Below are 16,235 nucleotides of genomic sequence, written 5' to 3'. Positions count from 1 at the left end.
GCCCTCTCCTAACGATCGCTGCTGAACATCTCTGATGTAAGCGCACTCGGATTCGAACATCATTTAAAAAATTACCAAATACTTACTTTATAACGAGTTGTACTTGATAAATATTAGGAGGGGGACCTGCGTGGAGGGGATGGAAGGAAGGAAATTCTTCTTGGCCAACGCGAAGTCGAAAACGGGATGGAGAGAGAAGAGTTGGCCGAGATGAAGAGGAAGTTTCATCGTAGAAAATGGAATATGTCGAAATCATTGACAGACTGCATTAATAAACCAATCCATTCAACGGTAAATAATTTGTAATCAATATGGATTGTTTTTGGAACTCGCAATAATTTGGTAGCGGAATTCATTTTCTGAAACCAATTATTATCCGAGGCGTGGGAGTCGCTTCAATTTTAAGGCGTTACTTCTTGCTGTCACAATTCTGTAAATAATTGCGTTTAGATTGCAAATTAAGTCAAAGTATTTATTTTGTTCGTTTCTTTAGATTGTGATTATTTTATTTTCAGGGTATGCAATTCACAGATTAAACTATAGGATATATGTGTGCACGAAAAGTGTATTTAAATCCAAAGATTATTTTTTTCTTAAGGCAAACATTATGAAGTCCTGCTAAGCCGACGGCTTGTCTGCCTTTCCTGCCCGCCAGACTTTCCCAAATTTCCAATTAATTCCATTCAATATCTATTAATACAAAAGTTAACACGCAATAATTTCGATAAATATGTATAATGTATATGGGTAGAAATTTAAGCATTTAATAATTGTTTGCGACAGATTTTTTTCGGTGGTGATCCGCTAACATTGTCCAACGACCCTCCGCCGCTGTTTGCTGAATAGGATCGCGGGCGGCGCAAATAGGATTGCTGGAATTTTTATGCCTAGCTGTCTTTTAGTGCTGTCCTCCATTTTTGAAATGTTGCGAGTGAACTCGTCACAAATCTTGCGAGCACAGAGCGTGGCGTCGGATGGCAGCGGTGGCCTGCAGTGAGTGGGATGGGCGAGCTAGAATCTCAACCGTTTGTGTGTACCGTTCAATAACTCGTTCCCCACTCCGACGTGCCCATATCGCTTGTGACGTCAGCGAAAGGTCTATCGAGCAGCAGATAACTGTTTTGCCTAGATTAATGATTATTTCGTCTAATGTGACCACATTGAATGAAGGCCCGGCCCTGTCCCCACCCTGCTCCCCCCCTCCCCCGACTGGAAATGTATAAAAATAAATTAAAGTGATGGAATGTATTTTGCTATAATTTGATTATTGCGACTGTCAGAGCCTTCCCTCGCCTTGATTACTGGAAAACATTGTTCTGCATGCCACCGTAGTACGGCAAATACATTTGTTAGCTAAGCTCATTTTGTAATTTATAACTGATTACTTCAGGCTTGACTTAGTGACACCTCTCCATATTGGAAATCAAGGAATAAAACTTTGTAAGGTTCACTATTATACTAGCATCTATAATAGTGAACCTTACAAAGTTTTGTTCCTTGATTTCATTTTGCAATGATCATGATGGTGATGCAATGAATAAACACTGTATGTATGGAAAATCAAAAATTTGTTTAATTATAGGTACAGTAGTTCTTACCGAGATGCTCGTATCCCCATCCCCCGGTTAAAATCTTTAAGCAGTTACACTGTCTTATTGTCATTAATTGATATTTAACCGGGGGATGGGGATACGAGCATCTCGGTTAGAACTACTGTACTTATAATTAAACAAATTTTTGATTTTCCAAGTCATTTGTATGTGTCGTTTTCCAAATATATATGATGTTAAGAGTGAAGATTTGCATGAAACTAAGCGTGCTTACTTTTTCATTTCGCATACTTCGGCTTAAAGAAGCCACAAGACTGAAGAATGTACAGTGATATGTCGTGAAACTCTTCTCGCATTCGATCGGAGCATCGTTCGTTTTTCTGCGTTTCGTCCTTCTCTCTTGCCTTTCAATGCCTCCCCATCAGGGCGGGCATCAATTGCATGTGATTGTGAAGCTGCGTGTCTTCTGTCCTTTCTGCCCGCGTTCGTTCTGTCAAAGGCTCTTCACGGCTGCTTCGCTTTTGTCTTTGCCGTGGACTTAGCGATCAAATCTTTGATTCCTGGTTGCAGTAGAATACTTCTCGAACTTTTGATTAATTACTCCTTTTAGGGTTCGATGGAATGAAATATTACAATTATATTTCTTTCAGCAAAAAATACCTATCCAGGTAAATATGTATCGCTTATGTTCCTCCGAAACAATCTAATCATTGAATATTATTCAGAGGCAAAAACTAGAAATTGTCGCAAAATAGGTTGTGAGATACCAGTTCATAAAAGAGGTTTTAGCACTATAAAATGAACATACCCGATATGTAGGTTACCAGAAAAGTGAATTTTAAATGCACATATTTCGTCATAGTGTTAAATGCAATTTGAGTGTGTTGCAAGTCTCTCCAATCAACACCAAAAGATTGAATTCTTAGGTCATAATAAAAATGAGCAGTAGATTTAACTTGGGAAAGAAAGGATGGCTAAATTACCGACAAGAATACTCTTTGGGAGTCGCAAGAGAATTATGGAGTGGGAAAATACCTATATATCACTGTACTCCGACATTTATCATCATGAAAGTGATGCGCAGATGACTTTTCGTGAGCAGAAGATTTCAAATTACAGTTCGGCCGCCGAGAGTTGTCCGATGACTTTTAGAAGGGTCTAGTTTGGGGTAGGGGGCACGGTTGCCAGGTGAGAGAGGGAAAAGCCGACCTCACATGTAAACAAAAGGGTTCCTTGAAGAAAGGAGCCGGAAGGGAAGACGAGCGTGAAGGACCCAAAGGAATTGTTTTGGAGATTCGAAGGAAGGGCTTGCTTTGGTGGCACAGGCTTATTTCAGTACTTCATATGCATGTGGCAACGTCGTATGACTGTGTGAGGTGCATTTGGGGAACAGCGATTGGCTGCAAACCGTGATGGCTCTCCTTTTGAACTGTCATCGGACAACTGTCGCCGGTTGGACTGTAGTGCAGTACTCTATATGTAACTGCGGGGGCTCTGACCGCTGGTCATGTATCTAATATTCATTGCATCCTTTGATTCCAGATGGACCTGCGGCTCGCGCTCGCCCTGCTCTTCTGCGCTCTGGCATCCACAGGGATGCCCAGAGGGACAACGGCGTCCCCGGAAGCCGCCGAGTTCCTGAGGTCGGCCATGTTCCACTTCTCGCACGATCCGCACGCGTCCTTCTCCTCCAAGGCGGACTTCACCTCCCCCGAGGACAACATCGAGGCCGGGGTGGTGCGTGAAGGGCCGGAACTCAGCCAATTCGACGCCTCGGGTCCGACCGCATCCGCTCTCGAGAGGATCAGGATCGAAATAGACCACGGCAAGCACGCGCAGATGATTCAGAGCCAGCACAAGACCCCCGTGTACGCGCAGCAGCAGCAACAGGCCCAACCACAGTCACAACCGGTCTACGGGGGCCAGAGTCCGGTGTACCCTCACGCCGACGCCGGGATTTACGGCCAGACTTCGAGCAACACTCACTCCCACACCGAGGTGATCTACAAGCAGAATGCTGACCAGCAGCAGCAGCAGCCGCCGCAATCGTACCAGGACGTCCCTGCCCCGCCTCCCATATCCAAGGAGGAACTCAAGGCCCTGTACCAATCCGCCCTGCAGAAAGGCACCGACCTCGACCTGTCCCAGTTCCCGGCGAACACGGATGGCCTAGGAGAGCCGAACGTGGGCTCCATGCCCGGCTACTACTATTACTACTACCCGATCAAACAGTTCCCCAAGGGGGGCGGTGACGACGGCAACAAGGGGCAGAACGGGGGCGGGGACGGGAACGGGGACGGGAACGGGGACGGGAACGGAGACGGGAACGGAGACGGGAACGGAAGCACGGGCGTGAACACCAAAGTGGAGCCGCTGTTCGTGGCGATGACGGCTTTCATCGGCATGTCGATGGCCTTCATGTTCTCCATGTTGTTCCTGCCGAAAATCGGTTTCCTGAGATCGAGCGGCATAGGGCTGCTGTCCAGACTCGCTCCAGACGACTTGACGAGTCTGACGAGGGTCGTGATGGAATCCATAGACGGGAAGGACTGCGATCTGAGGATCGCTTGCGAACTTGGGAGGGTACTTCGCAAGTTCCAGTTGCACGACAAACCCATCAGGTAATATGCTAATTATTTCATAAGACTGTCCATACACATTGAGTGAAAGTGCTGAAATATGCTTATTGCCTTGTGTTTTTTTCTTAGTGTCATCATTTCTTTTTCTTGTCGATGTTGCTTGGAAGCAACGTCGAGTGACTCGTTTTTTAATCCTATTGTGACGTCCGCGTGTGTAATTAACCACATTCGCAATATACTGAGAATGCGGTAAACCCAATTGGACGAACGTACAAATAGCAATCTAATAGGATTGATTGAGGAAGACAGTTTTAATGGGTGGTGATGAAGCAGAAGCGGATACAGGAAAAACTTTAGACGATATTTTCCCAAATTTTCTCTTTGAATTAATTATTTCCTTGTCGCAACACGACGCATTCTTAAGATACCAATGCACTTTGATTCATGATGACTGCTAATTTTCGGGTTCTCCAACCGCGTCTGTTGTTTATGGTTGACAACAGTTGATCAATTGATTTCTAAAAAGCGGAGATAGTGGCAAAAGAGAGTCGCTACTACCCAAGGCAAATCAGGGAAGCAATTGAAATTCACAAAACACAAAATATTAACAGGGACAATGGCTACCCAATCAGCAACGTGTGGAAGAGAGTACTGACCAATCAGCGCACAGGGGGAGATCGGCCAGTGCTATATTAGACGGCAAAAAATCAAAACTTCTCACCTTCGACCTGAAGACGGAAGCAGGATGGCTTCTGAAACTGTAGTCAACCATAAACGACAGACGCGGCTGGAGAACCCGAAAATTAGCAGTCATCGTGAACAACGCCGCGGAAACCTACGCACGAATTACACTTTGATTCCTTTTATATTGCAATACGGCTGTGTGGAATCTTAGAATTCAAACCTAGTTTTCAAGTCGTTGGAAAAAAACCGTAGAACTCCAGATAGAGCGAGCCAGGGAGGGAATGAGTTATTCCTCCGGAGTTGGGGACAGTCAACCATTTTTTTCACTCAGAGAGCTGTCACTGATATAACAAGAGGCTCCAGAGAGGCGCCTTGTTGGTAAATTTTGCTTTTTCCATCAAGAGAGTTATCAATTTTAATCGTCATAGAATATAGATTTTCCGGTTATGATTTTTCCTACTCCGCAGGAGTTGAAAGTTCAACTAATAACGAAATCCGATTCGAAAACTAGGCATGAATGGTAAGAATAATTCCACAATATTATATTGCAACATGAAAGGGAACCAAATGAATGTATATCTTAATAATGTGTCGTATTGCGACACGAAAATGAAATAATTCATAGGAAGCTTCCACATGATAAATGGAAAAACTTCAGGCGTCGAAAGTGTACAAAAACATTTCCACGCACAGAATTAAAATTTTCAGTGAAAATCATGAATATAATTTTGAATTGTAGGTTTCTGCAAAAGAAAAAGTGGAAGGAAGTAGTGAAAAAAGTAATGCAGATGGGAATCGAACATGGTACTTCATATAATTTTTGTTTTTTTTTCCCGGCGAACAATTGCAGTGAAATTTTCTCGGGTTTCACACCGGGTCAGGTTCTCCATTTCTCCTACCAACGTTTCGATGAACAACTCGCCCATCGTCTTCAGGGATTCAGGAATCCAATGATTCATTTGATTGGATTCCTGAATCCCTGAAGACGATGGGCGAGTTGTTCATCGAAACGTTGGAAGAAGAAATGGAGGACCTGACCCGGTGTGAAACCCGAGAAAACTTTACTGCAATGGTAGGTACTTCATAATGGTATTCCAGCAACGTAACCACTAGAACACATTTACAAGTACTTGTATATCGTTTGAAAGGGAGTAGATTTCACTTGTAAATGTTTTATTCCTTTTTTAACTATTAGATATGAAATTAAGCTTAATATCAATTAATTGAGCTTGAGTTTGAGCAATAAACGATTACATTCAACGTGTAGCTTATCTCTTGCGGGCTAGTACGTAATTCGATACCTCCACATATAAAAATGCTCAACAATCGTCCACTGAATCAAATCCGCCTAGCCCTAGTAGTACCAGATGAGCGAATTTGATCCGGTGGGCGATTGTTGAGCGTTTTTGCAGTGGAGGTATCGGTATGTTGACTTGTATCCTGGCGACTGGAGCGCCGCTATTTATAGCGACCGGTGGGAATCAATGGAACCATGGGAGAGGAGAATCCTGTGTAGAGTATTTATGGTTTAGGCTTCACTTGTGGAGCGGGGATCAAACATTATTCCATTGTTTACAATTATTGATACGTTACTTTCATATATTCTCCAAATTGCACCTTTCTTTCCTCCTGTTTACGCTTACAATAAGCAAAAAACTCCCTTAACCCACAACCATGAGGAGGACCCGAAGATAACAGATGAATGAGTCGAAAATAGTTGTACGAGTTAAATAAAAGTGGACTTAACCTACATCCTTTTCATATTCCCTCTAAGATAAAAGCTTAAATTTTGGGGCCACCAAAGTGATTCTCTTCATTAATGATTTCTCTCCCATTTTCCAGGAATAACGGGGTCCATTAAAGCACCTCTGATTGCTTATTCATAGTGTCCTGACGAGAGATTTCTCCTACATTACTGAGTACTTACTTACTTCAAGCGAAATGCCCTCTCTGATTTAATGTTCTTCTCTTATTGTTACTCAGACATGCATGCATTCCGCAATTTGATTACAAATTGACTCGCTCAGAAATTTGAGAAAATGTAAATAATTAGGGTGACCAGACGCAATCCGGAATGCGAATCGATGTTCTTCCGGTGTGCGGGCGGTTTTTTTTTAAGTATCGGAAAACGTCATCCTTTCCAGTCATTATAATTATATACATGGTAAATCTGTTGATAGCCATTCAGATCTCAAAATTTCCCAATATTTCTTCAGCATATCAGGTCACAAATCAAATGCAGAAAGGGCTCTTTCTCTTATTTCATCTCAGTGGACTGATGAGAGTAATAATCAAATATTGTTTAAGTAAATGGACTCATAATGATCAATTACAATTTAAACATATTATTTAATGGATTTTAGAGTTTTCCGTTAAAAGTGTCAGTAAAATTAGATCCACAGGAAAATATATTTAAGCATAGTGCTAATCAATTTTCATTATTCTTAATTATGAAATTGTCGTTATTTTTCAGGTTTCCTCCTTTTCCCCCATTTTTCGCAATTTGTTTGCTCTCCTCTTTTTCATCTCTGACCACCCTCAATATGCATGTAATGAAAAAAATAGCCAAGCGCTGAAATGTGAAGATCGTTGTTCCATGATTGTTTTTTCATTTTGTGATTACATTTTAACGTGAGCTACTTTTCTTTCGAATCTGATGCCAATATGTATTTGCAGATTCCTGGAGTCTTTCGTGTCGAAGGAAGCCAAGCTCCAGCTGCAGAACGTGAGGCGAGCGGGCATCTATCGGCCCAAGTGCGCCCCCATTCGGTGCAAGCGCAGGCAGAGGAAGCCTTGATTGGTTGGAGGGTGCAGTGCAAATATGTCGTCATCCACTACGCGACGACGACGCCCTCCAAAATGAACTAAAGTGGTGCTCTCTCCTCACTGCTCTCTCACCGTCATCTGCAAGGATCAAAGAGAATGTTGTTGTTGTTTAATTTATTTGCTAATTTATTTTAAAAGATAGTCCATAAATGAAAGAGTGGTAATTAAAAATTATGCATATCGCTCGAACTGCGTTTTTTTATCATGGTGTCATCATTTCTTTGTCATGTTGATGTCGCCAAGGAGTAGCGTAAAGACATTTTTAGTCTGTTCCCATGGCGAAGTCCACGAGTGTAAATAACTAAATTCTTACAGTAACAGAGAATGTGGTAAAATTCATTTGGACGAAAGTATCCACATATAGCCATCAAACAGGACTCATAGAAGAAGAGAAAAACTTGTATTAGGAGTTGTTGAAGATACTCGTAGCTCGACATATTTCTACGTGAATTCGGAAGCTGCAACTCATGCAATGGAACAAAGTGTCGAGCAGTTTGTATCAATCGCGAGTGAATGCGGGAGTTGGAAGGACATACTCGCAGTGAAAATTTATTTGGCTTTGTTTTACGCAACCTCTGAAGTCATGTAGAAAGGAAAATACTCAGATGTCCGTATAATTATCTCAAACGGCTCGTCCACCTCGCAAGTCAAAAATGTCATTGTGTTGGTGTGCGGGAAGGGGGAGAAATTCACTTAAAAGGGGGAAAATTTTCTATAAATAATTCTTCAATTGGCCCCTTCATCTTCAACATTCTCTTTCCTATTTATGTTTAGGTTGTCCTCCCGTCCCCTCCACTTTCAGCCTCGTGTTGTGATTGCATTTGGTTTTCCTTCAGCACGCAGAAGAGGGCTACTTTGTAGCCGAAATACGTATACGTGTAGTTCCTCGTCCCCTTGCTGATCCCCGACGACGCTCTCTTTGGAGCAATTTTTTCCCCCGGAAGATTGAAGCCATCTGTAGGTGAGTGAATGTGTGAGTGACTGCTTATTGAGTGCGAGTGTTTCCACAAATCACTGTCTATCCCTAACAGGCCCATCCTGTGAAGATTCCCGGTTTTTTTTGTGGAGCGAGAATCCTTAGTGGAGGTCCCTACAGCCCCCACAAAGGATCTTGTTTTGTATGTTTGTTGTGAGATAATGTGTGTGTGTTTTGGGCTTTCCGGTTGAGAGGGCGGTGTTTGGTCCCTGCGGTGAATTGCTCCCCCTCCCGCACACCAACGCAGTGACAATTTTGACTTGCAAGGTGGACGAGCCGTGGCAGAATTATGCGGCCATCTGAGTATTTTCCTTTCTACAGTTCCGAGGCCGTAGAAGCTCAATCACCAGTTTTGCACTCTGAAGTCATGTCAAGTATCTTCAGTCTGCCAGTGAATCGTTTGGTTCAAAGTGTTTTCAGCCTTCGATGGTGGTTATCCAAGAGGCGTGGAAAATGTGACGATTTCATACTTTTCCATCACCTTTCGTTTATTTATATTTAAAAAATCTAAATGTACATATCCTCCATGTCGGTGTTATTTGTTTTAATAAACCATAGAACTGTATGCTGGCATTTTATGCCTCTTTTTGTGTGGCTTTAAAATTATTAAATTTCCTGCGTTGTGTTCCCTCTCTTGCTCTCAATGCACTCGTACATTTTCTGAACCATAATAATCTACGTGTACCAATCTATCTTCACCGCACTTTACGTCGCTGCATCTGCTCCATTCTTGGTTTTGGCATTAATTCAACTTAAAGATGACATTCCCCGCCGTATCTTAGAACAACTGATTCTTGTTCTAATGCGGAAATATTTGAAAAAATCTATTTCCATTCCAAAACCTTAAAATTTTATTTAATCAGGGCAACTATAGCCTTATGTAGCTCCTAAAAGTATGTAATCTTTCATGTTTAATGTTTTAAGCATGTTGTTGGGACCAATATTATGCATCGCACAGCATCTCGTCTTAACCTCGTAGCAAAGAATACTCCTCGACATCGTGAGATGGGAATGTGAAAGGCATAAACGTCGCCAATGTTTAAGTCGCACTCAATCTCCAAATTAGCTCTGTTAGAAAATGCTAAGTACGGGGTGCGGGAGGCTCGGGTTGCATCTTTAGAATTTCTTCCCTTAGAGAATTTTATTTTATTAATTATAGACGAATAATGAACTATTTTTTGAATATTAGTATTTTATAATAACAATACCAATATGTGATGTTGGAAAAAATTTGCATTTAAAATTCTTCAAGATCTATACCGCAAGACACTGAATCAATAGTCATTTATAACGTTTCAGACTCCTTTGAGAAATCTAAAAGGAAATTGTATGCTGCTTTGGGATCTTCAAATTTGGAATCGGAGGATGAAGCCCCAATAAGAAAGCAGCGAGAGCCAGAGAGGTTCCAATATTCATGAAAAATTCCCAAAAGACAACCTACCATCACCTCCTGCTCCACCAGCAGGCTGTCAGTTGAAAAATAAACTCTTGCTATACCAAAACATATTTTATTCGAGTCATTTATCCTGAATTTTCCTAGTCGGTTCAATTTGAAAATGAATGTCTATTACGTACCTTCTCAAGATATCTTTTGGATATAAAAAAAGCGGACGTTCAGAAATCTAAAAAATGTCTAGAAGATATTACGAGGTATTCTCTAGGTATTAGCTAATGACGTTCTGGATATTTTGAAGATGTCTAGTAGATATTTTGTGTTGTGTGGGAAAGAAAGTTATCGTTGGGAGGAACGGCAGTGGTAGACCATGGATGTGATGCAAAGAGCGATCCCAGAATAATTGCGTAGCTGTTTTGGCTGCTCTGTGGATTGGCTGATGGGAGATTTGAGTGGGGGACTGCGTTAAACCAATCTTAGGATTGGTGACCTTTGATGATGGTGGCGATATTTCGATTGTTCGTCTCTTCCTCTGTGAATTCAATGAAAGTGATACAACCACACGGATACATTCAACTATTATGGCCAACTCATTATCTTCAGACATTCAAGTATAGACTGGTTAAAGAGAATTTTATTGGCCTCGGAAAAACATTTATCTAAAAGGTAAGGTAAGGTTCTTGAAAAATTCCTCTCTGGGGTTGCATGCTGGTAATTCAAGCGTGGGCAGCACCTACCCCTTACTCAGGATCCTCGTAATCATTTCTCTTTTAATGAGTGTGCATATAGGCGTAATGATAAAGCTCGATTCTTTTCTTCATATCCCAGGTGGAAATTTCAAATGAGATTGACTTCCTGAGATGTAAAGAATGTATTTTTCTTTTTTTTTTACTCACTCTTGTCATTGTGGTGTGGTATTTTTCCCAGTTCGGTGTTTAAATTCGATATGAAAAACAGTTTCTAGCTGCACCGCTGTCTTGGCAAATAAAGTTTTATCGGGAGGTAAAAACTATTCAGAGCCTGAAGGTAAAAAAGTTTGGGTTGATTGTCATTTGGCGGATGCATCCAATTCGGGTATACGAGACTCAAGCAGGAATGCTGAATCCTCTGAAGTTTTCAATTAAGTTCTTCTGTTAGGTTGGTCCCACATCATTATGCGGGATAACACGACTGTCTAAAAATTTATGTGGGAGGAATAAGGTGTCTAAATTGTTTATATAGTCATAACAGCTTTATGCCAAATGGATTTTAACTATTTTTGCGTTTGGGTGCTTCTATATGTTTTGCATGTAGTGTCTCATTACATATATATCGATTCAGCGTTTTCTTAAAATATATCGAATTGCTATAACATGCACGATTTTACATCCGCGGGCGTATTTGACCATGAAATATAGGGTAGATGACCTAACGGGAAAATAAATCAATAGGATTGTGAATTTAAATTTTCACATGTGAGTATACTTGACAATTCGTTATGATTATGGTAGCAAATATGCTAATTTGCGTATCTTTATTACTATTGATGTTAGACCGAAGAAATTTTATGAATATGTTTATTAAAGCATTGTTCATGCTGCACCAATGAAATATATTCGCTTTTTATGCTCCCAGTTGACACATATCGAATCTACGTTTTTGTAAAATATATCGAACTGCTATTACTTACCGAATATAACATCAACGGGGACAGTTGAACATTCTTCGGTTCTTTCTCCAATTCAAGTTTCATAACCGTATTAATATATTTATTGTAATCAATGCGTTTTGTTGTTATAAACCTTCCTTAGATATAAAAAAATGACAGCATTGAGAGACATACATCGTCAGAGAAATCCGAACATTACTTCATTATTCGAGACATATTTATTCGGATAATCATTTCATCAGTCTCTGTTCGTTTATTTTCTAATAATGATGTATTTAATTTCATTAAGTCTGCTGTATTCAAACGTTAAAAATCAAAAATGGAGGTGATACAATCCTAGGTTAAGGGCTAAAATAAGAAAAATCGGCTACATTTCATAAGTTCATCTATCGTACACTATATATTTTTCTACATTGCGTAAATCATTCATATCAAAACGGTTTCACGAAGCATTGATCACCGTGGTTACTAAGAAGGTCTTAAGTATTGTTGACAGTGAATGAGCGTATTAGGCATGGGCGGGACTTGAAAAAGTACCGGTATTTTTGTGATGAGTATTAAAAAGCAATAATAGTACTCTCCCGGTAGTACCGGCGAAAAAATACCGGTATACCGGTACTTTCATAATTGATAAAATATGTTAATAAGTCAAGATTTAACGCTTTTATTGCCCTAATTATCCGGTATTTCGGCAAATTAGCGTAACATACAGCAAGAATACACTAAAAAAAATCATTTACTGGATTTTTTTTTCGAAAATTTATCGGAAAAATACATGGAGGATAGATTATCTAATAGTGAGAAGGGTGATAGCTATGAAGTTTTTAAAGGCAATGATTTTGGTGCATACCATTAAATTTTGCTGTTTTCCTGACGTATATGAAGTGTAAAGTTCTCTCGGGAACTCTATCAGATGACTTGTTTTCCTAAAGCCAACGGTTTTTTTCGGACTCGAGACCAACATTAGAACGTCTTCTGCAGAGAACTCGATACCTCCATTGCATAAACGCTCAACAATCGGCCACCTAATCGAATCCACAAGGCCTATCTAGATGAGCGGATTTGCTTCGGTGGGCGATTGTTGAGCGTTTATGCAGTGGAGGTATCGAACTTATAATGAAAAGTTTTCTTATTCACAGAGCTTACGTTTCAGTCTAAGATTACCTAGAAAAAGCCCCTATAATGTTGATTTAATTTTATGATTTTACACAACAAGAATTGGTGTTAGTTATGGCTAAAATACTGCGATCGAATAAAATGTGACGTGTAGGTCGCTGTTCCATTTATTTCAGTTAAAGAAATACATATGTGGAGTTCGATATAACTTTTACTTTTCTTGCCTTGTTTGAGTAAATAAATATCTTCTATATCAATAATGATAACAATAGGGAAATTGCATACTTTTTATAAACAGTATGCTGATATACTACAGTAAACACTTAGTACCGCAATATACTTTTTTCCGCTTAAAATTCAGTTTATACACTAGAAAATGACTCCCAAAAGTCTCTCGAGTTTCGCGGGCTAAAAAATACCGCCCCCACTAATCTTTGGCCGTGACGTCATAGTTCAGTAGGAGTCCAAGATCCAAGCCCAGTAAGCCAGTAACTGCAGGTTTGGACGAGCCACGTTGCGTTTAAAGGAGAACATGGGTGAAGTAAGGAAAAATTACAAGTGGTGCATTGTTCCTCTGTGCAATAACACCCCAGAAAAATTTTCGTCTGCATTCCCACGGAGGAAATTAGAAGAAAAGCCTCGATGTATGCCGTCTGTCGGGATGAGCGTTACGGAAAAATAAGAGTATAATAAACGGAATGATAAACCCGTGTGCTATGTGAGCGAAGATAACTTTAATATAAATGATATTTCCATATTTCATTGACTGAATAACTTGAAACTGAGATTTTTCGATAATCCGGCCGCCGAAGAATAAAAACTCAACTTCACAACAAAAATCGAGATAGGTTTTTCTCGATGGTTACGATGGACTCAAATTATTTATGGCACTTGTTCAATTTCAGTTACGGAAGGACAAAGAAAATTCCATGATGTTTAAAATCAAGGGAGGAAATATGAAAATATAGAGCAACGTTGATCCTCATGCATTCGAGTGCCAGCCAAGAAGACAGCGTTTTCTTCTACTGTCGGCGTCAAAATGATGTGCCGCTGTACTTTGCAAATTTATATCCTGTCTTCACTGCATGCTATAATAATGAACTATACGTCATTTTAACGGAAATTTTATCCTAAATTCTGATTTATTTTATTACAAAAAAATTGAAAAATGTAGACACGGCCAGTGCAATAAATGACTCCGCGCACCGAAAAATTAGCCGTTTTGTCAACTTCATGAACTTTGCAACTCAACCTAAGGAAAACTACTACGTCTACAGCATTCATCCTCCACATTAATTTACACTCATCAGTGCGGGTTAATAAAATGGCTTTTGGGTATTTTTAGAACTTCTATTTTGTTATAAATTAATGAAAATATTTAAACATTATCTTGTCCCATAGTTTACCCCGAAAGATAAAGGAAGTTGTAAATGGAAAAAGAATGGAATCCAGGGGTGGTCACAAAAAATGAATCGCAGCATTCTTTGATTTTATTCTACGCCGTTGCTTGCTTTTCAGAAAAAGTTGAGTCACAAGAGGAACGTTCCGCGGTCCTTGATTTGGAAACTATAGAGATAGAGGAAGACGTGTGGATCAGCAATTTCCATTTAGTTGGTTGTCAGGATAAGCCAAGGATCAGGGACGCCGACTTACAAAAAATATTGGGGGGGCCCAAACCGGGGATCTTGCCCCGGGAAATTTTATAAGTAGTGAATTTTAAGTTTTTTAAGCATTTAAAAAGAATCATATGATCAACATTAGAACCCTGATAACTCGAATCTCGATATCTGGACAATCCGAAGAAAATCGACAAGCCTGACAATTTTTTTCTCACACCCATAACGAATTTTTGAGGGGGCTCGGGCCCCCTCAAGTCCCATGGAGTCGGCGCCACTGCCAAGGATCCATTTAAAGGTTGTCAGGCCATCGGCCAAGATAGGACTAATGTGCACTACAGGGGAAATGGGGTGTTTGAGGGAAAGTCAAACCCAAAGTTGCCCAAAGAATGTGCAGTTCTATGTTGCTCTTTCCCCAGTTAAAACCAAATAGAAATAGGATTGGGATGATATTTTCACCACGGGTTCCAGTGATAGTGAGAGTGCAGGTGATCATGGTCATCGTCGAAGGTCATCCCTCTAGGATTTCCGATACGGAATTTTTAAGTGACAACCGATCGCAATGACGATGAGCTCGCCTTTAGAGTAGGTTTCAGATATATCGTGAGAAAAGCTCCCAAAATGTATTAAATTCTCTGTTTGGAAAAAATTCACATTTTAATGCTAATTTAGGAATGATTTCATTGCAAAAGTAACTTATTAACACCTGAAGACGTTGCGTTTATTATATTGATCGAAGTGCGGTTGACCGATTCTTTCGGCAGAATAGGAAGTGGCTTCGGTGTTTTTGAGTCACAAGATGGTAGATTGTGTTGGAAGTTCGTCTATATTATCGCTACTACATTGAAACATTGAGAGTCTGGCTTCCTCAGAGCTTCCTGTCGCCCCCCAGGCAAGGTATTTTTAAGTTGAAAGTATCATCGACAACTTCGAGGTGGAAATAAGTTCACCATAAGACTCTCTACCGGAATGCCAAAAGAATACACATTTCACATGAGTATACGCTTTCGCCAATATTATACGCAAGTCTCGCTTTGTTATGAACTATAAAACATTTCAGATACACATCAGCTACCTTTCCATTTCTCGGCATCGACTTTCGGCGCCGACGAAGTCTACAGTTTCACTAAAATACCCTGTTATCATGATGGAATCAGTAACAGAAAGCTTGCTAGGATTAGCCTAAGAATAACCATATTCCTTCATCTTTACGCAATATATCGCTTTCAATCGAGGAGAAATAGATCAAATAATAGCCCTGAAGTCACAATGAACAACTCCGATACGTCTGCACTTCAATAAATGAATCATAACCACGTCTTCGCATGTATTCAATTCAAGTACTATGGCCGTGCCGCCGTGCCTCCTCGTACTGAACTATGACGTCACTTTTCTACCAGCCAATCATCGGGCGTTTTCGCTTCTCACTCGGATTTGAAAATTCTCGTGAACTTTGATGCATTAAATATCGCAAACCACGTCATAAAGTAATAAAAAAACTTTCACCGAGGTATGCAAACATATATTTTTATATAATTTTTGGGCTATTGATTATATCTGAAATATATGCAAGTTCCCTATTGTCTCGAACTCACAATTATGTAAAAGTACCGTTAAATGATGAGAAAACAAGAAAGAAACTAAGGAAGGAGGACACATCTTAATAATTAAGGAGAAAAATTGATTTGGTCTTCTTTTGGTGGTGCACTTGATAGGTTGTATGTAAAAAACCAAGAAACGGATGAACATTTTTAGTTGATGACTATTGTAAACAAGCTTAGCCTATAATCAGTTTACATTAAAATAAACAGATGGTATTATTTTTAGTGAGCTTAAATAAAAGTTGT

At 40.1% G+C, this 16,235-nt stretch overlaps 1 protein-coding gene across 1 annotated transcript in view; it reads left to right on the top strand.

Moving 5' to 3' along the window:
* The window catches only part of LOC124155140, a 65,899-nt gene extending 57,227 nt beyond the window's left edge, over positions 1-8,672 (top strand). Inside the window, exons 2-3 of the mRNA XM_046528863.1 lie at positions 3,093-4,171; positions 7,490-8,672. Coding sequence (XP_046384819.1) covers positions 3,093-4,171; positions 7,490-7,610 — 1,200 coding nt within the window. The 3' untranslated portion in view covers positions 7,611-8,672. The remainder of the gene's footprint in view (positions 1-3,092; positions 4,172-7,489) is intronic.
* Positions 8,673-16,235: the final 7,563 nt, after the last annotated feature.

This window comes from Ischnura elegans, chromosome 3 (assembly GCF_921293095.1).
Source record: "Ischnura elegans chromosome 3, ioIscEleg1.1, whole genome shotgun sequence".
Taxonomy (NCBI): Eukaryota; Metazoa; Arthropoda; class Insecta; order Odonata; family Coenagrionidae; genus Ischnura; species Ischnura elegans.
Note: the sequence above shows the minus strand (reverse complement) of the source record. Positions and strands in the feature narration are given on the sequence as shown.